The sequence below is a fragment of the Callithrix jacchus genome, chromosome 12 (genome assembly GCF_049354715.1).
Source record: "Callithrix jacchus isolate 240 chromosome 12, calJac240_pri, whole genome shotgun sequence".
NCBI lineage: Eukaryota > Metazoa > Chordata > Mammalia > Primates > Cebidae > Callithrix > Callithrix jacchus.
In genome coordinates, this window is record NC_133513.1 from 13,152,755 (window position 1) to 13,173,940 (window position 21,186).

General features: G+C 41.6%; 1 protein-coding gene across 1 annotated transcript in view; it reads left to right on the forward strand.

Annotated features, from left to right (window-relative positions):
* Nucleotides 1–639: 639 nt before the first annotated feature.
* RRN3 (RNA polymerase I transcription factor RRN3) overlaps nt 640–21,186 on the forward strand; it is a 36,873-nt gene continuing 16,326 nt past the window's right edge. The window contains exons 1-11 of the mRNA XM_078344674.1: nt 640–753; nt 2,589–2,694; nt 3,328–3,384; nt 8,236–8,325; nt 8,432–8,561; nt 9,275–9,334; nt 10,326–10,389; nt 11,571–11,640; nt 14,582–14,680; nt 16,756–16,848; nt 18,427–18,565. Coding sequence (XP_078200800.1) covers nt 665–753; nt 2,589–2,694; nt 3,328–3,384; nt 8,236–8,325; nt 8,432–8,561; nt 9,275–9,334; nt 10,326–10,389; nt 11,571–11,640; nt 14,582–14,680; nt 16,756–16,848; nt 18,427–18,565 — 997 coding nt within the window. The 5' untranslated portion in view covers nt 640–664. The remainder of the gene's footprint in view (nt 754–2,588; nt 2,695–3,327; nt 3,385–8,235; nt 8,326–8,431; nt 8,562–9,274; nt 9,335–10,325; nt 10,390–11,570; nt 11,641–14,581; nt 14,681–16,755; nt 16,849–18,426; nt 18,566–21,186) is intronic.

Consider the following 21,186-nt stretch of genomic DNA (forward strand, 5'->3'; position numbering starts at 1 on the left):
GATCACGCCACTGCACTCCAGTCTGGGCAACAGAGCAAGACTCGATCTGGAAAAGGAAAAAAAAAAAAAAAAAAAAAAAAAAAAAGGTCAAGGGGTGACATTTGGAAACTCCTGTTATTTCTCATTCCAGCATCATCACAGCCTTGAGGCTTTGGGGAAGGTCACTTCGTCGACCTCGTTTCCGTGAAGATAACGTTATCTTGAGTATCTGTGAGGATGCTGCATCGAGTAGAGAGCCCAGGCTCCTGGGTCAGCGGGGTTTGAATCCCGTTTCCTCCGTGAGGATCTGGGTTAATCACAGGGCTTCAGCTTCTTCGATTAGACTGACGGACGCTTTGACTCCAAAACATTAACAATCGCGTGTACTCGGCCACAGCTTAACACCTCCAGGGTGCTTTCACCCTTTCTTTGGAATCCTCAGGGCTGGATGGAGCCGGCAGTTCAAGTCTCTACACTCCCGCTTTCTCGTTGGGCGGTACAAGTCCTCCAAGTAGAATGAGGGGATGACTTTGGCGGCGCTCTAGCCCGCCGAGAGTATTCACTCTCCCCAAGCGGGGGCTCTGATTGGCTGAAGGTTGCGCTGGCTCGCGCGACTTCCGGGACAGAGGGCTGGAAGGCACCGCGCATCCGGCGGGAGGTGCTGAAGTCGCGTTGGTTCGGCCCAATGGCGGCGCCGCTGCTTCACACGCGGTTGCCGGGAGATACGGCCGCTTCGGCCTCTACGGTCAACACGCTGGGCACGTCGAGGACCGGGTAAGATCCAGGCCGCTTCCTTCTGCGCGTCCGGACCAAAGCTCAGGACACGGCGTTGGGGAGCAGATTGAAAGGGTCTGGGACAAAGCTAATGGTTAGGTAGGAGCAGGGGATCGAGGGCCATCTCACGTTCGCAGGAGTGAGCTCATTCCTCTAAGTGGGTAATAGACATAGGAGGGGGCTGGAAAAGTAAGTATATTCTCTGTTCTGGCCCCCTTTCCCTACTATATGTTTCTTGGTGGTTTCCCAGGCCTGGGTACTGCTTTCTGCGCCTTGACGCCTCTTCCTTCCCGCTTCTTGGAAGGGAATCTCTGGGCTGTTTGGTTTATCCGCTCAATGTTGTCAGTCATGGCTAATAAAATATTACAATTTTTTTGGTTTGAAATTTGTTTCGACACATAACTTGTTTAGCAGTCTTTATTTTGTTCCACTTTTAAAATCCCTAACCCACATAGCACAGTTGGCATTTAACTTTCAGAGTCATTAAGATGCTGTGTTTTTTCATTTATTTACTCTGTGCAAGTGAAGACCTTGTAAAACATTTAGCGTAATAAGATTCTTTCTTTTCTTTTTTTTTGAGATAGTTTCGCTCTTGTTACCCAGGCTGGAGTGCAGTGGTGCGATCTCGGCTCACCGCAACCTCTGCCTCCTGGGTTCAAGCAATTCTCCTGCCTCAGCCTCCCGAGTAGCTGGGACTACAGGCGCGCACCACCATGCCCAGCTAATTTTTGTATTTTTAGTAGAGACAGGGTTTCACCTTGACCAGGATGGTCTCGATCTCTTGATCTCTTGATCCACCCGCCTCGACCTCCCAAAGTGCTGGGATTACAGGCGTGAGCCACTGCGCCCGGCCTGATTCATAATATTTCTTGAGCTCCTGCTTACTGTATTAAATACTGGGGACGAGTAGTTTATCCAAAGACACGAATGTCCCTGCTTTCTACAGAGCTTACAGCCTGGGGCGGGGGGGAAGGCAGTACAGAGACCAGTAAACAAATGAACACGATGATTTCAGTTGTACAACAGGGTAATAGGGGAGGGAGAAGGGAGAAAATGAATATTTGATATTTCTCGTGGGGAAAACATCTGACATTTGAGCTTCAACTTGAATGAAGGCAAAAATCCAGGCCTGGTGTGGTGGCTTACTCCTGTAATCCAGCCACTTTGGGAGGCCAAGGTGCAGGTGGATCATCTGAGGTCAGGAGTTCAAGACCAGCCTGGCCAACATGGCAAAACTCCATATCTACTAAAAATACAAAAATCAGCCAGGCATGGTGGTGGGTGCCTGTAATCCCAGCTTTGTGGGAGGCTGAAGCAGGAGAAGTGCTTGAACCCAGGAGATGGAGGTTGCAGTAAGTGGAGATCACCGCACTGCACTCTAGCCTGGGTAACAGAGAAAGACTCCGTCTCAAAAGCAAAAAACAGACAAACAAAAATCCAGCCATATAGATTTGGGAAAAGAGTATTTCCAATAGAGTGAACAGTAAGTGAAATGAGAACCAGCTTGACATATTTGAAGAGCAGGAAAGACATTATGGCTGTAGTAAAACAAGTTATTGGGAGATAGATAGGGTCAGAGACGTAGGCAGGGGCCAGATTAATGTAGGACCTTAAAGACCACACTAAGAAATTTGGATTTTTAGTATAAGTGCAGTGGGAAGACAGTTTTTGGTTGCTGAGCAAAGGAGGGATTGTTGGAGAAAAGTGGAAGCAGGGAGAGCAGTAAAGAGCCCTTAAAAACAGCCTCATTGAATGATGTTGGCTCAATAAATGTTGGCTATTACAATTCTTATTATTTTCATGAACTTAATAGCTTGTTAATCTTGGTTCCACAGGATTTCAAGTATGCTTGCATTAGAAAACGATTTTTTCAATTCTCCCCCAAGAAAAACTGTTCGGTTTGGTGGAACCGTGACAGAAGTCTTGCTGAAGTACAAAAAGGTAAGAGGAGGTAATGTATGAAATTTGCTTTTGGTCAGGTCAGAATACAACTATTGCTGTTATACTGAAGACCAATAGAAATGTAAGATGAGTTTAGATACCAGTTGAAATCAAATATTTCATAATAGTTTGATGCTGGCAGTTCAAAATTAAAGTAGTAATGTCCTTTTTTTCCCCTCCACCGTGGCCCATTTCATAGGTGAGAGTAATAATGTGTTCTGAGGTTTCACCTTTTCACATGCTTTACTTACATAGCATCTTTTAACTTTAGCAAGTGCTAGAGTTAAAAACAATTACAGCATTTTATTTTTTTTGAGGAACTTAATACAACTTTGGGACGGTAAGCCAGTTCTCGGAATAGATATTTTTGTTTTTGTGGTAGGTTAGAAGCATTTCTGCTAAATCTCAGCAGTAGAGGGAAATGACTGGATGTGTATACGTAATATCCATTTGTATCCACATTTGAGTGCATACTTTCTTAGATCTTCCTGAATTAGATCATTATGGCTGATGTGTGAAAGTTAGTGTTCCTTTTATAATTTCATCTGATGTTAAACTATGGCTAAAAGTCCTGTTGATACTAAACAGGAAACAAAAGCAAACATAACTTAATTCTTTCCCCGTCTTGTTAAGGGTGAAACAAATGACTTTGAGTTGCTGAAGAACCAGCTGTTAGATCCGGACATAAAGGTAATTAATTTTGTGTTTAATCATTAACAAAATTATTGCCACTTTATATGGACATTAGTTTGCTCTTTGGGTCCCATTATGTCCTCCAGAACTTGCTCTTTCCGAGGTCCTCTCCTACTTTCATCTGGTGTTCTAAACCAGGGACAGTTTTACCCCCTAGGAATTTGGTGATGGTTGCAGATGTTTTTATTTGGGAGGAAGGGGTGCTACTGGCATCTAGCAGGTGAATGACGGAGATGCTGCTGAACATCTCACAGTGCACAGGGCAGACTCCCATAACCAAGACTGATCCAGCCCCAGCTGACACCCGTGTGGCAGCTGGGAAACCCTGCTCTAGTGCTTCCTTTCTCTTAGACTTCATGCTGCATGCAACTCTCTTGTCTCTTTAAAGCTAAAACAAAACAAAAACTACTGTTTCAAGTTCAAAATTTACCTGTCATGTAGTAAAAACTCAATACATTTTGTTTCACTGTTCTTCCTTTACTGCCAATTTTGAAAAGAATAGTTGATTACCATGGCAATGGTAGTTAGATTGCCTGGGATAAAATTTCAGTTTAATTGTTATCCAGCATGTGATCTTGAGCAAATTGTTTTAACCTCTCTGCCTCTATTTTCCACTGTGTAAACCAAGAAAACAATAGAGATTTTTAAAAATATGGAGTGTTTTGTTTTTTAAGAGATGGGGTCTTGCTGTGTTGCCCCGGCTTCTCACAGGTGGTATCATAGTACAGTACAGCCTTGAACTCCTGACCTCAAATGATCCTTTCTCCTGAGCCTCCTAAGTAGCTGAGACTGTAGGTACATGCCACTGTGGAATGCACCTACATGGAAATATTTAACAAAGATTCAATGAGCTTATATACAAGAAGCATTTAGAACATTCTCTGACTCAAAGTAAGGGCAGTGATTGTTAGCTGATATTTTTGTTCCTGCTCTCTGCACCTTATCATTTCTCACTCACATTTAAGCCCATTCTTCTTATCACTGTAGTAATTACCCTGACAGAGGTTACCTGTATGTATGTGTGTGTGTGTTTTTTTTTTTTACACACTGATTTCAGTGGACTTTAATTTTTTTGAGATAGAGCCTCGCTCTTGTCACCCAGACTGGAGTATAGTGGCATGATCTGGGCTGACTGCAAACTCTGCCTCCCAGGTTCAAGCCATCCTCCCACCTCAGCCTCCCGAGTATCTGTGCCACCTCACCCAGCTAATTTGTTGCATTTTTAGTAGATTTGGAGTTTTATCATTTTGGCCAGGCTGGTCTTGAACTCCTCACCTCAAGTGATCCACCCACCTCTGCCTCCCAAAGTGCTGGGATTACAGGTGTGAGCCGGCCTAGACTTGTTTCGTGTCTGTTAGGTGCATTTACTCAGAATCATTATGTGTATTCCAAACTTAGCACGTCTTAAAATAAACTCTTAATCTTTCTCTCACACCCACCCTTTCTGCAGACTTGTGTGCTTAACTGTTCATTGCTTACCACATTATTAGGGTAGGCACCTTGGGGTCTTCTTGAATTTTATTATCCCTCAGGTCCATTCACTGGATCAAGTCCTTCGGGAAAAAAATCTCTGAAGCCTTCCTGTTTCATTGGTTCTCTCTTGTCCGGATTCTTCCAATAACCTCTTTAGCAGTCTCTATGTTCCCAGTCCTCCTCTATCTCCTACCTCTGTGGCTCCCTCAACCCCCATGTATCCTCAACAGTGTAGCCTAAATTATCTCCAGAATGCACATGTCCAGGCATGTCATTCCCCTACTGAAAAACTTCATGCCTATGGAAAATGAAGATCAACGTGGCCTTCAACTTGTTTTATGTTTACTTTCTCTAGATACTTTATTCCTGGATTTTGCCACTTTTCATCTTTATGCCTTTGTATGTGCCTTTTTCTGGCTGAAGGAGGTCCCCTGTATGCACTTTATTTGCTGCCTGTATTAGCATGGGCTGTAGCTACATTGCCTCCTTACTAGCTGTGTGACCAGGGACAAGTTGCTCATTTCTGTTATAGTCTACTCATCTGTAAAGTGGGAATCGATAGAAGTATGTACCTCGTGGAGTAAGGATGACATGAGTTACTAAATGTTAAAGTCTTCATAAGTTGCTAAATGTTAAAGTCTTAGAACAGTTCCTAGCATACAGTAAGTGCGATATTAGTGTTCACTGTTATTATTATTATCATTATTACTATAGTTTTTTTCTTCTTCTTCCTTTTTAGGGGGTGACCTTCACCTGGACCATTATTACTATAGTTTTAAAAACTCTTACTCATTCTTTGAACTGAAAAGTCATCTTTAATGGAGCTTTCCCTGGTTCTCTCTAAGCAGATGGCTGTTCCTTCATTCAGTCCATTTCTCAAATTTCCAGATCTCTCTAATTATAGATCTGGTTTACAAGGCCCTCTGTGGTCTATTTGCTGCTGCTTTGTTCCCCAGATTTATTCTCTGTTGGCTTGCTCTCTTATACACGCCAGCCATACTAAACAACTTTCAGTTTTCTGAAAACAGACTTTTCCCTCTGTAAGAAGAACTTCCAGAAAAGACTCAACTCTGTTACTGTTTAAAGACAGCTGAAGCATCACTTTCTCTTTAAAGCTTTTCCTGACCCCTGCTTTTTTTCCCAGATACAAAGGGCCATTTTCTTTGTGTTTCACTATATTTTGTATCAGCAGTTCTCATTCTTGGTATTTTGACATATCAAGAAGTGCACTAGTTGTGTGTCTGTTAGTTCAGAGGAGTGTTGCACGTAGACCTTTTTTCTTTTTGAGACAGGGTCTTGCTTTGTCACCCAGGCTGGAGTGTAATGGGCCCGATCATGGCTCACTGCAGCCTCAACATCCCAGGCTCAAGCAATGCTCCCGCCTCAGTCTCCCCAGCACCTGGGATCACAGGTGTGTACTACCATGCCTGGCTAATTTTTCTAGAGATAAGGTCTCCGTACGTTGCCCATGCTCATCTCAAATTCCTGGGCTCAAGCAGTCTCCTCCTGGCTTGGCCTCACAAAAGTGCGGGGATTACAGGCATGAGCCACTGTTCCTGGCTACTAGTAGAAATAATAATAGTTCAGTACTAAAGCACCAAAGTCTGGGACTGATTGACTTTTAAAATGGAACAGTGTAGATGTTATCCTTGTAGTTTTGTTGCAGTCTTTTTAGTGGAAAAGGAGATAGGATAGATCTTTTTTATTTGCGCACTAACTTAGCTTGTTTTCTTTGTGCCTTTGGCTTTAGTGAGCTACCATGAATGTTATCCTTAACAGTTGTGAACATTATGAAATTACCATAGTACAAATGAGTTGTGGTTTATTTTACTGCCAGGCTTCTTGGGATTTCATCAGAAAATGGTTGATCTGTGGGAGTTTGTCACATAGATACGGCATACTAAGCACTCAGTAGCTGAATTAAAGTGGGGAGAAGGTGACAGCTCCTTCTTTGCATGGAGGGAAGTGTGTGGGAGAATGGACGGAGGATAGCCTTGACTGAGACAGACAGGTTTGGACCTGCTTCTTTACTGGCTTCTTGGTTGGGCAGATTGCTTATTAATCTCTCTTAGTCTCAGCTTCCTGAACAGCAAAATGGGAGTACTAAACATCTTGCAGAGTTTTTAGGATTAGAAAAAGATACATATGTAGTGTCAGACACCACACCTAGCATATAGTGTGTTCTCGCTAAATGATAACTCCCTATGAATATCCCTGTAGGTGTGGCTTTGTGTTGCTTTTATTTATATGTCTAACTCTTTCACAAATTAGGGGCTTTTTGTAATGGTTTTTTTTCTTGTGTAGTATATATGCATGAATATAATTAATATATTAATATTTTACATAATTGACACTGTAGTTTGTACATTGCTTTTCAAATTTAGCAGTTCTCATGTCACTACTATGAACAGTAACTTGATTGTCTGAAAAATATTTATTTATTTTTTTTTTTGAGATGGAGTTTCGCTCTTGTTACCCAGCTGGAGTGCAATGGCGCGATCTCAGCTCACCGCAATCTCCGCCTCCTGGGTTCAGGCAATTCTCCTGCCTCAGCCTCCCGAGCAGCTGGGATTACAGGCACGCACCACCATGCCCAGCTAATTTTTTGTAATTTTAGTAGAGACGGGGTTTCACCATGTTGACCAAGATGGTCTTGATCTGTTGACCTCGTGATCCACCCGCCTAAAATATTTATTTTTATTTTTACTTATTTATTTTTTATAAGGCGGGGTTTCACCATGTTGGTAAGGCTGGTCTTGAACTCCCAACCTCAGGTGATCCACCTGCCTTGACCTCCAGAGTGCTTGGATTATAGGCATGAACCACCACGCCCAGCCTGTCTGAAAAATACTTAATGGAGGAATGGAGCCATTCTTTATACAAAAAACATCATATATTTTAACTCATCCACAGTTTTGGTTTCGAAAATTATGTTTATTTATGACCGCAGTTGATCAGCCTAGACTGAGTTTTATCAGCATGCTTTCTGGTCAATGTGAATATAGAGGAAATAGAGGTAGCTATTGATCCTTTGTTATCTTTTCATATTTGAGTCTGCTAGAACTCTGTAGTTTTTAAAAGTCCCAGGTGTCAACATTTGAGGTGATTTTAAGGGCAAACAAAAGTGATCACACTGAAGTATTGCACTTAAGTCTTTTTCCTGTATATTAGAGTTACTAGATTACTTTTTAAAAACAGGTAAGTTTATTATAATATCTTTTTCTGTTTTGGTACCCAGTTTTGATTTCCTTTCAAGTTTGTGACCGTCCCCGCCCCATCTAAATATTCTTGATAAATGATTTATATAAGATAGCTGTAAGTTTCTGTTATCTTAGAGGATTTGTGGTTTTGAAAGTACTCTTTGTTTAACTTAAGGATGACCAGATCATCAACTGGCTGCTAGAATTTCGTTCTTCTATCACGTACTTGACAAAAGACTTTGAGCAGCTTATTGGTATTATATTGGTAAGTTCACCATTTATTTCACTGACTAGTATGTAATTGAGTACTTTGGTAATAGTATATATTATATTAATAACATGCCGCTTCTATCTTTCTTCCCCAACTCTAGAGATTGCCTTGGTTGAACAGAAGTCAGACAGTAGTGGAAGAGTATTTGGCTTTTCTTGGTAATCTTGTATCAGCACAGACTGTTTTCCTCAGACCATGTCTCAGCATGATTGCTTCCCATTTTGTGCCTCGTAAGTCACCACCCTTTGCTTGCTTGGAATCCATTCTCTCTCTCTCTCTCTCTCTCTTTTAAAATACTTACTAAAATACTGCTTTCCCCTTATACATGAGAGATACTGCTAACATGCGGCCAGGCGCGGTGGCTCACACCTGTAATCCCAGCACTTTGGGAGGCTGAGGCAGGTGGATCACAAGGTCAGGAGTTCGAGAGCAGCCTGGCCAACATGGTGAAATGCTGTCTCTACTAAAAATACAAAAATTAGCCGGGCGTGGTGGCAGGCGCCTGTAATCCCAGCTACTCGGGAGGCCGAGGCAGGAGAATCACTTGAACCTGGGAGGCAGAGGTTTCAGTGAGCCAAGATTGTGCCACTGCACTCTAGTATGGGCAACAGAGCGAGACTTTGTCTCAAAAAAAATGAAAAAGATTCCAGATGCATATTGGCACCAGGTTTGGTAGACATATGTTTCCCATAATAACCCCTGTGGCGGTGTCTCGATTCATTTGTTGCTGTGATTTTTATGAATTGTAATTTGCTTTTTTGAACTTCTGATGAAGTCTTAGAACTCATCTAGGAATTTTTAGCTGTTTAAAAACTTTTTTTCAGATGGTACATTTAATTAGTCATTGTGCTGATTGTGGATTATGGAAAAATAGCTTTTTTGTATAGCTGTTCATTGTCTAGGTCAATGACAGACTAACATATTTTTTTTTTTCCCTCAAAAGCCCGAGTGATCATTAAGGACGGCAACGTAGATGTTTCAGATTCTGATGATGAAGATGATAGTAAGTACACAAAGGTTTAAAGCCTGGGCACAGTGGCTTTCACCCACAATCCCAGCACCTTGGGAGACTAAGATGGGAGGATCACTTGAGGCCAAGAGTTTGAGACCCGCCTCAAGGCAACGTAGTAAGACCTCATCTCTACAAAAAAAATTTTTTTTCAATAATTTTTTTAAAAAGAGGCTTAAAGTAGAACTAGGCAGGATGGCGTGTGTCTGTAGTCACAGCTACCTAGGAGGCTTAGGTGGGTTTATTGCCTGAGTCCAGGAGTTCAAGTCCTGCCTTGGCAACATGGCAAAACCCTATCTCTCGAAGTAAAGCACAGAATACCTCCTGTGTCTTAGAGAATGCATGATGAATGAGAAAATACACTGGCACCTATTCTAATGAGTAGACTACAACAAATGACAAAACCTTTGATATAATCTTTTTGTTACATTTAGCATTCATATACAGTCATTTGTTGCATTATTTATATAATTAGTCCATTCAGTTTTCATTGATGGTTGTGGCAAAAAATCTTGAAATTATTATTTCTCCAATAAATAGTTCTATTTTGGTTAGCATATGTTTTTACCTTCAAGTATGTCATTTTTGTTTTGTTTTGTTTTGTTTTGTTTTGTTGAGACAGAGTCTTACTCTCTTGCCCAGGCTGGAGTACAATATGGCACAATCTTGGCTCACTGCAGCTTCCACCTCCCAGGTTCAAGTGATTTTCGTGGTTCAGCCTCCAGAGTAGATGGGACTACAGGCATGTGCCACCATGCCTGGCTAATTTTTGTATTTTTTTTTTTTTTTTAGTACAGACGAGGTTTCACCATGTTGGTCAGGCTGGTCCTGAACTCCTGACCTCAGGTGATCCCCAACCTCAGCCTCCCAAATGGCTGGAAATATAGGCATGAGCCACTGTGCCTGGCCAGCATATATTTTTAGCTTCATGTGTGTTACCTTTCTGTTTTATTTTGATCTTTATACTCAACTTTTCTCCTTGCAGATCTTCCTGCAAATTTTGACACATGTCACAGAGCCTTGCAAATAATAGCAAGATATGTACCATCGTGAGTATACTTCTGCTTATTTTGAATGCTCAATTCCCAATAAAATTGTAATCAATAAAATTATAAAATGTTAATAGCGTTAAAACTTGAGTCTTACATCACATGTTTTTTTTTTGGTATCCAGTTGAAGAAACATTACATTCAATAACAAGTGGCATTTCCATTTTCTATTCATTGTCTTTAATTATTTTTCAAAGTTTGTCTGCAGATTCTTCCCCAGTTTTGTATGGTGGTTGGAATTTTGCTTTTATCTTCAACAGATATGCTCTCCAAAATTTTCAGTGAGAAACCCCTGTGTGTATTTGTGTCATGCCATATGAATAAAAATTGCACTTCTAAGAAATACTTTTCAGGTTTGTAGATTTCTTTTGGAGGGATGGACTTAGTTCCCACTGCCCATTGATTATTTGTTATCTTAAAAAAATCCAACTTGATAATTTTTTCTTCTTTTAAAAATAATATACATGTGTAGTGGGAAATGTCAGCTGAATTGCTATTATGCTTCTGTAGGAGAGAAGCTCTCCCTTTGATTTGCTGTTGATATCAGAGTTAACAGGAACTTATTTTCCCTAAGTTATTGTAGATTTTCTCAGAAGCTATACATTTTTTTTTTTTTAAGAGACAGGGTTTCACCCTGTTAGCTGGGATGGTCTTGATCTCATGACCTCATTATCCTCCCTGCTCAGCCTCTCAGAGTGCTGGGATTACAGGTGTGAGCCACCGCACCCAGCCAAGAAGCTATACATTTTAAGTTCCAGTTCTGGCCAGGCATGGTGGCTCACACCTATAATCCCAGCACTTGGGGAGGCTGAGGCGGGCAGATCACCTGAGGTCAGGAGTTTGAGACCCGCCCGACCAACATGGCAAAACCTTGCCTCTCCTAAAAATAAAAAAATTGGCCTGGCGTGGTGGCCCATGCCTGTAGTCCCAGCTACTCAGGAGGCTGAGGCAGGAGAATTGCTTGAACCCAGGAGGCAGAGGTTTCATTGAGCCAAGATCATGCCACTGCGCTCTAGCCTGGGCAAAAGGAGCAAAACTCTGTCTCAAAAAAAAAAGTTTCAGTTCTTTGAGGTAGGGGTTCCTATTTGCCTCCTGTGTCTATCCATGTTTGCTTTTAGAATGGTAATATTACTTTTCTAGAAAGTAAAGTTAACATGGCTTGATTTAATTTTTTTAAATAGGACACCATGGTTTCTTATGCCGATACTGGTAGAAAAATTTCCATTTGTTCGAAAATCAGAGAGAACACTGGTAAGAAATCTTTTCATTGAGAAAATCATGGGAAAGTTGTTTGTGTGATTTCATTTTAGATGATGTTAGGTCTTTTTCTGAAAGGTTATTTTGTCTTCTAGACTTTAAACTGATGTCTAAGAATTTGACTCAGATTCCTTTCTTACCAAGTGGCTCTTGGGGCTTCCCAGTGCCTTTTTCTCTTATTACTATGTGCAAGTCAAGGTCTGAGTCGATTTCAGAAATATCTGTAGAGGCCTCATGCTCATACAGATAAGAATTACTAGACAATAATAATTCATGTATGACTAATTGTAAACATGCTTTATTTTAACCTGAAAGGAAAGCCTTCTATAGATGAAATCTGCTTAGTTTTTGTACAATGTTTAGACCATCTGGGTAGTTTTTAATAATAGTGGTCGGTTGCCTTACTAGAAAACTCAATCTTGCAGCATACGAAAAGAATTATGTGTCAAGACCAAGTGCGATTTATGCTAGGAATGCAAGACTTTTTTTTTTTTTTGTGGGGGACAGTCTTTCTCTATCACCCAGGCTGGAGTGCGGGAGTGAGTGCAGTGGTGCCATCTCAGCTCACTGCAACCTCTGCCTCCAGGGTTCAAGCGACTTTCCCACTTCAGCCTCCCGAGTAGGTGGGACTACAGGCATGGGGCAGAACACCTAGCTAATTTTTGTATTTTTGGTAGAGATGGGGTTTTGCCACATTGGCCAGGCTGGTCTTGAACTCCTGACCTCAAGTGATCCACTGGCCTCAACCTTGGAAAGTGTTGGGATTACAAGTTCAAACCACCATGACCAGCCGAGGTAGATTTAATACCTGAAAATCAATTAATATAATACTTTGTAGTAATAGAACAAAGGATAACAACCACATGATGATCTAGTAGATGCAGAAGTGTTTAACAAACAACTATACCCTTTTGTGACAAAAACTAAAGGAAATGTTCTCGACCTGATAAAGGGCATCTGAAAAACCCACAGATAACATCATATTCAATGGTGAGAGACCAAAAGTTTATCCCTAAGATAAAGAACAGAACAAGGATGTCCACCCTTGCTGCTTGTCTAGCCAATGTAGTTAGGCAAGAAAAAGAATGAAAGGCATCCAGTTGGAAAAGAAGGCGTAAACTCTTTTGTAAGATTATTTTATATGTCATCCTAAGGAGCCCACAAATAAACTGTAGAGATAATAAATGAGTTCAGCATGGTTATGGGACAGAAGACCAACATACCCCAGCTGTCCAAGACAATTGAATAAGGGACAAGAATAGTCTTTTCAACAAATGCCGGTGGCACAAATGGTTATGCACATGCAAAAAAATGAGGTATATGGATATCCATATACAAAAATGAACTCAAAATCAATAAAAGCCCTACATGAAGAGTAAAAGCAATAAAACTCTTAGAAGAAAATTGGTACATTTTCATGATGTTGGATTAGGCAATAATTTCCAGATTTGACGGCTGGAGCAGAAGCAACCAAAGAAAAACTACATCAGTTGTACTTCAAAATTAAAAGTGTTTGACTTTTAATTTTGAAGTACAAAATAGGACACCTTAAAGAAGAGGAAAACAATCCCCAAATAATGGGAGAAAATGTTTCTAAATTATATGTTTGGTAATGGACTTGTACATGTAAAGAACTTTTATAATTCAATAATAAATGGGCAAAGGATCTGAAAAGTCATTTCTGCAATAAAAGCACATGAAAAGAAGCCCAACACATTAGTCATCAGGGAAATGGGTTTCACTCATGCCCACAAGGATGACTATAATAAAGACGAGACAGTAACAAGTGTTGACAAGGATGTGGAGAAATGGGAACATGGGAAGTGCCATGTGTTGCCAGTGAGAATGTAAAATGGTACAGCTGTTTTGAAAAATAGCATGGCATTTCTTCAAGGTAGAATTACCATTTGACTCAGCAGTTCCACTGCTGGGTTTGGTTTTTGGTTTTTTATTTGTTGGGTCCTAAGCATCAGCAAACTGTTGCTTTTTTTTTTTTTTTTGAGACGGAGTTTCGCTCTTGTTACCCAGGCTGGAGTGCCATGGTGGGATCTTGGCTCACTGCATCCTCTGCCTCCTGAGTTCAGGCAATTCTCCTGCCTCAGCTTCCTGTGTAGCTGGGATTACAGGCGCGTGCCACCATGCCCAGCTAATTTTTTTGTATTTTTAGTAGAGACGGGGTTTCATCTTGTTGACCAGGATGGTCTTGATCACTTGACCTCGTGATCCACCCGCCTCGGCCTCCCAAAGTGCTGGGATTACAGGCGTGAGCCACCGCGCCTGGCCTACTAAACTGCTGCGTTTTTACAAGAGAAATGAAAATACATTTTCACAGAAAAACACGTGTACATGGATGTTCAAAGCAGCTCCATTCATAATAGCCTCATTTAGAAGCAACTCAGATGTCTGTCAACTGGTGAAGAGATGACAAAACATGTTAGCTAGGATGGTCTCAATCTCCTGACTTTGTGATCCATCTGCCTTGGCCTCCCAAAGTACTAGGACTACAGGCATGAGCCACTGCACCTGGCCCAAGACCCTGTCTCTTAAAGAAAAATAAATGTTCTGAAATTATGTTGATGGTCACATAACTGAATGTATGAAAAACTTGAATTGTATACTTTAAGTTGGTAATTGTGTGATACGAGTTGTTTTTTTCTTTTTACTGAAAATTACAAAAACCAGATATATGAGTTTTATTAATTCAGCTATTAAAAAAACTAGTTATGCAAATTAAAAATTTTATTTACTGGGGATGATTGAAATGATTATACCGAACATAATACATATGTAGAAACAGTACAGTTTTTGTATTGCTTGAGAGTCTGTTTTCTCTATTTAAATATTTGAAACTAAAGGTCCTGTAGTTGATGTTTTGCCTACATAATTATGAAAAATATTTATTCTCTGTTGAAATGTTTTATGTTTTCTGCTTTAGGAATGTTATGTTCATAACTTACTAAGGATTAGTGTTTATTTTCCAACCTTGAGGCATGAAATTCTGGAGCTTATTATTGAAAAGTTACTAAAGTTGGATGTAAGTATTGAGTAATCTATTTTTATTTTCATTTACTGACTTGAATTTGGTATAATCACAGTATGTGGAAACAATAGTCAGTGATAGAAAAGAATCTGCTTGCACCATTCTTTGCTTCCTTTCTTTGAATGTGTCTTGAGCTCCATCTGTGTATGTGCTGGGAGTTATAAACTGTTCTTTCTCATGATTGGGGAACAAGGCATTAAGTAGTCACCAAGATGTAAAAGTACAGTTGTGAAGAATGCTGTGTATGCAACATTTTGAGTTAAACAACTTGAGAGAATCACAGTTGGGTCAGGAAGGCATTCCAAAGGAAGTGATTTTTCCTGCTTGGCCTTTTTTAACAAGTGCAGATTTTAATTGTAAACAGCTAAAACTTTTTTTAAGGAGGCCCGCACTAAGGTGCAGTAGGAATGAAAGGAAGTGGTTCTAGTAACATTGTGAGGAAAAGTGACCTGGTGCTTGAGACTGGTTTGGAGGAGGAGAGGCAGACAGCAAGGGAAAGGAAACCTTCAAAGATGGCTCCCTGTGGAATAGACTCTTGGTGCTGCCATTAATGGCAGTTAGAAATCTCAACAGGAGGCTGTTGGGAGAGGAGTTCCATCTTGGCAGGTTGAGTTGCTGGTGGGCGGCCTACCAGAGAATACGCACAGGCAGTCGTGGCTGGAGGTGGGGACCTGAGCATAAACCTGTGGAAAGATACAGTAGGACAAGGGAGGAGAAGGGTGATCAGAGGTGTGAGGAAAATAAGAGTCTGGATGCTCAGGAAGGATCTGCAGGAAGGAGTTTGGTCAGCAGCATCAGATACCGCTGTCATTTTTTAGAAGGATGAAAAGAGCAACAGTCCTTGGATTTAGTGGTTAGAAGGTAATCTTTTTCCTTTCTAGAGGAGCAAGTCAGTGAAGAGGCAGAAGCTGCATTTCAGGAGAGGATGTGGATGGTGGGGAAGCAGAATTGGGACTGTTAGAGACCTTGGTGCAGGGTTGTGGTGGAAGGAGGGGTGGAACAGGGCTAGGGGCCTGCGTGGTTCAGGAGTCAGGAGACAGCATGTTTGTGGACTGAGTGGAGAGGAACTTTGGTGGAGGGAAGCATTGATTCTGTAGGGAAGCAGGAAGATGGAATGAGGTCTTAGAGGAGCTGGAGCTTGGGTCCACTGGTGCATTGCTCACTTGCAGTTGCCCCCCTCTGGCCAACTGTGTGTCTTTTCCTTGTAGTTTTTCTCTGGTATATAGTGAAACAACATTTTAGAATGTTTACAAAGAAGGTCAAGCATAGATAATTTAAAAAGGCGTGGTTTGAGTGGTATTAAGATATTTGAAGGATGATATACCAAAATAAAAATAATTCACATTCAGGTTGCGGTTCATCATTTTTCTGCTCCGTTGATAGACGATATGTTTATTTTGCACAATATGTCAGTGACTGTCTTGTGTGTACTTTATTAGCCCATTTTCATGCTGCTGATAAAGACATAACTGAACCTGGGAAGAAAAAGAGGTTTAATTGGATTTACAGTTTCACAAGGCTGGGGAGGTCTCAGAATCATGGTGTGATGAAAGGCACTTCTTACATGGTGGCAGCAAGAGAAAAATGAGGAAGATGTAAAAGCGGAAACCCCTTATAAAATCAACAGATGAGACTTATTCACTACCATGAGAACAGTATGGGGAAACTGACCCCATGATTCAAATTATCTCCCACCAAGTCCCTCCCACAACACATAGGAATTACAGGAGTACAATTCAAGATGAAATTTGGGTGGGGACACAGAGCCAGACCATATCAGAGATAGAATAAATGTTGAATTTGTTGAGGCTGCCTGGCATAGAGCATCCTGTGATAGTTGTTGATTTTATGTAAGTGTGTAGTAAAAGGGGCTTGGTTTATAAAATTTAAATTCCTTCATGACCTAGGTCAATTTACAGGCTTGCACCATAATTGTGTATTGTGTTGGAGTGCGATATAAGGTACTCATCTGGACACCTTGAATGTGTGTGTATCAGATGAATTTCCAGTCCCAAAATAACATAGTTGTATTTTTAAAATCCTTTTATTTTTTCCCCCCTCTTTTGTAGGTGAGTGCATCCCGGCAGGATATTGAAGATGCTGAGGAAACAGCAGCACAAACTTGTGGTGGGACAGATTCCACAGAAGGATTGTTTAATATGGTTAGCATTTTTTCAATGAAAGCAAACATACAGTTTATCATTTCAAAGCGTGGAAATCTCTAGTGCTGCTCATCTTTGTTACAGCTTTAGATTGAAGTAATTAAAAAGTTTAGCAAACTTGAAAACAAGTCCTTATATGAGTCATTTTCTGCCGTGTCATTTAGTACTTGGTGTAACTGGTTTATTTCCAGGGCTTTGAATTTGGGTTTGGTGAACTGTGTTTCACTTTCGTGCTTATAACTTTCAGTGTTTGTCTTTGTAAGCCAGATGCTGTTTGTGAGGCTGTCGTATATAGAAAAGCATACCTGTTTAATTTCTACATTTTACCACTTGTCCACTTTATAGCAGTACTTCTTTGGGTGGTGTCTCTGAGATAGGGATTCAGGTGCCCTTGGGACAGAGGATGTCAGGGAGCAGAAAAGGGCAGGGGAACTAAGCCAGGGCTGGGTCTCACTTGGGAGGTCGCTACAGCCTGATCCCTCTAGGCACTCTGGGGCATAGATTGCTCTACAGAGTTTGGTGTCAGTTTGAGACCAAGGAAATACCCTTTCTGACACCTTGCCAATCAGTCATTGGTTCTAGTGGGAGGGGCCGGAAAGAATGCAAGGGTGGTCCTGGCTCCTTTCTGCTCAGGGCAGCTCTGGGGAAGGTAGCTTTGAGCTGTTGGCTCTGGTACTCACAGCTACAGGGAGATGATATCCTGACCTGGAAAAGGGGGCCTGGCTCCAACAGCACCCTCCAGGAGCAGAGGTGGGGGGCACCTATAATGTTTGCATGGCTAGCTCTCATTGGGTCTTCTAAATGAGAATTGGAAGCTGGTGTTCTGAGTCTTGGCTTTTATTTTAAATTTCGCAGGTGGTTCTGATTCACATCCCTGAATGAGACCCTGGAAAGATGTCTACATTTCTTTCTTTCTTTTTATTTTAATTTGAGACACGGTGTTGCTCTGTTGCCCAGGCTGGAGAGCAGTGATGTGATCTTGGCTCACTACAGCTTCGACCTCCTGGACTCAAGTGATTGCCTACCTCAGCCTCTCAAGTAGCTGGGACTACAGTGCCACCACACCTGGCTACTTTTAAAATATTTTTTTAGAGATGGGCCTCACTATGTTGCTCAGGCTGGTCTCAAGCTCCTGAGCTCAAGTGATCTGTGTCCTTTCAGAGTGTTGGTAATTATAGACGGGAGCCACTACAGAATGTTACTCTGTCACCCAGGCTGGAGTCCAGTGGCATGAACTAGGCTCACTGCAGCCTGCTCCACCTCTGAGGTTCAAGCTATTTTCTTGCCTCTGCTTCTCAAGTAACTGGAATTACAGGTGTGTACCACCATGCCTGGGTAATTTTTGTATTTTTAGTAGAGACTGGGTTTTACCATGTTGGTCAGGCTGGTCTTGAACTCCTGACCTCAAGTGATCCTCCTGCCTCAGCCTCCCAAAGTGCCGGGATTATAGGTGTGAGCCGCTGCGCCCAGCCTCTTTGTTTTATCTTTTAGCAGAAATAATCACTTAGGACGATTTTTCTACTAAACCACTTTCACACTGAATTTTTTAATGTTAGCATTTACTTTTTTTCTTTCAAGGATGAAGATGAAGAAACTGAACACGAAACAAGGGCTGATCCCAAACGGCTTGACCAAATGGTGCATCCTGTAGCCGAGCGCCTGGACATCCTGATGTCTTTGCTTTTGTCCTACATGAAGGATGTCTGCTATGTAGACGGTAAATCACAGTAGTGACTGTTTATTGAATACCTGCAATTTACCTGAGTCTGTGCTGGGCATTTTCCATACAGTATCTCTAGTACTAATAAAAATCCTGTAAAAACCCCTCTTGAGTATGAGTTTAAGATAGTTTAAGGAAGTCAAGTTACTTGTCAGTCACATTGCTTGAAAATGGGACTGGGATTCTGGCTGAGTCATACTTGTCTTTGGTCTTTTCAGTGATTGTTGTGTTAAAAGATTATATATGGAATTTGGCCAGGTTTAGTCATATCAAATTATGCTCAGGTTGCTGAATACATTTAAGAACAGTGTAGAGGGCACTGGTATGTGGTGCTCTGTTATGTATTGAGTTTAGAGAGCCTTTGCTTGGCACCTTCAAGGAACTTTAATCTACTAAAACCTTTGCCAATGCAAAACAGAATTTCTTTCTTTTCACATTGCTAAGATTTAAGATGAGCTCAGTGAGTCAGAATAATAGAACTGGAATCTGAGTTGACTGCATTACCTTTTTTTTGAGGCGGAGTTTCGCTGTTGTTACCCAGGCTGCAGTGCCATGGCACAATCTCGGCTCACCGCAACCTCTGCCTCCTGGGTTCAGGCAATTCTCCTGCCTCAGCCTCCTGAGTAGCTGGGATTACAGGCACGCCCCACCATGCCCAGCTAATTTTTTGTATTTTTAGTAGAGACGGGGTTTCACCATATTGACCAGGATGGTCTCGATCTCTGGACCTCATGATCCACCCGCCTCAGCCTCCCAAAGTGCTGGGATTACAGGCTTGAGACACCGTGCCCGGCCCAACTGCATTACTATTTTTACGATCTGGCTGTTGTAGAAATAATACACGTTGATTAGAGAAAATTTGGAAACTACAGGAAAGGATAAAAACAATTTAAATGGCCACATTTCTGCTATTCAAAGAACTGTTAGGAGCATTTTGAAATTTGCCTTTTTTCTCTTTTTTGTTAGCATGTGTATATGTAGGAGTGTATTTTTTAGTGGATTCAGGGGGTCACACTAAACCTAAGTGTTTTATAATGTGCCCTTTACATGGATGGTGAAGGTGAACATTTTCTCATATCATTGCCTATTTTGAAATAAGTGTCATTGAATTCCAACACATAGGCTGCGGGGGAGGATCACCTGAGGCCAGGAGTTCAAGACCAGCCTGGGCAATATAACAAGACCCCATCTCTTCAAAAAAAACAACTGTAATAACAAATGTTATTGATCATATGGGTTTAACTGTCTCTTACTGTCTTCACCATTATAAGTAACAGTATAATGAACATTCTTGTGCCTATATATTCAGTTGTTTACTAGCAGTAGAGTTATTGGATCCGAGGTCTTTTGCTACACGAATTGCAGAATTGCCCTTCAGAAGGGTTTGTATTTCTGACTTTGCCACAGTGTGTGGGGTGAGGGTCTGCTTCCTTGCAGGGGTTAGGTTATTATACTCAGAGGAAAATGTGTGCAAACTAAAAAGTAGCATTTTGTTTTAATTGTATTTTAATGAGTGTCTTTATTGTTGTTGAGACACAGTCTCACTCTTTTGCCCAGGTTGGAGTACAATGGCATGGTCTTGGCTCACTGCAACCTCCTCCTCCTGGGTTTAAGCGATTCTCCTGCCTTAACCTCCTGAGTAGCTGGGATTACAGGCGCCCACCACCACACCCAGCTAATTTTTGTATTTTTAGTAGAGACAGGGTTTCTCCATGTTGGTCAGGCTGGTCTAAACACCTGACCTTGTGATCCACTCACCTTGGCCTCCCAAAGTGTTTTTTTTTGTTTGTTGTTTGTTTTGTAAATAGACACGGTCTTACTCTGTAGCTCAGGCTGGAATGCAGTGGCATGAACATGGCTTACTGCAGCCTTGACCTCCTGGGCTCAAGCTGTTCATCTGCCTCAGCCTTCCATGTAACTGGGATCACAGGTGTGCCACCATACCTGGCTAATTTTTTGATTTTTACTTGTAGAGACAGACCCTCACTATGTTGCCCGGGCTACCCTTGAACTCCTGAGCTCCCTCCCACTTTGGACTCCCAAAGTGCTGGGATTGCAGGCAGGAGCCACTGTGCATGGCTGGATAACGGTTTTGGTTTTGGTTTTGGTTTTGAGCTGGTGGTTTCACTCTTGTTGCTTAGGCTGGAATGCAATGGCGTGATCTCGGCTCACCACAACCTCTGCCTCCCAGGTTCAAGTGATTCTCCTGCCTCAGCTTCCCAAGTAGCTGGGATTACAGGCATGTGCCACCATGCCCAGCTAATTTTGTATTTTTAGTAGAGGCGGGGTTTCTCCCATGTTGGTCAGGCTGGTCTTGAATTCCTGATCTTAGGTGATCCACCTGCCTCGGCTTTCCGAAGTGTTGGGATTACAGGCATGAGAGTTCACCAAGCCTGGCTTAATAATGTTGTTTTTTTTTTTTTTTTTTTTTTTTTTTTTTTTGTGGGGGAGGAAGGCAGGAAGGAAGGGAATAAGGACGGTAGGGAGGAAGGAAGGGAGGAAGCGGGGAGGGAGGGAGGGAGGGAAGGGAAGAAAGGAAATCAAGCAATGAACGAGACATTGCCGACCTGGATCTAGGGGTTTACAAGTTGATTTCTTTTTTTTTTGAGAGAAGTAAA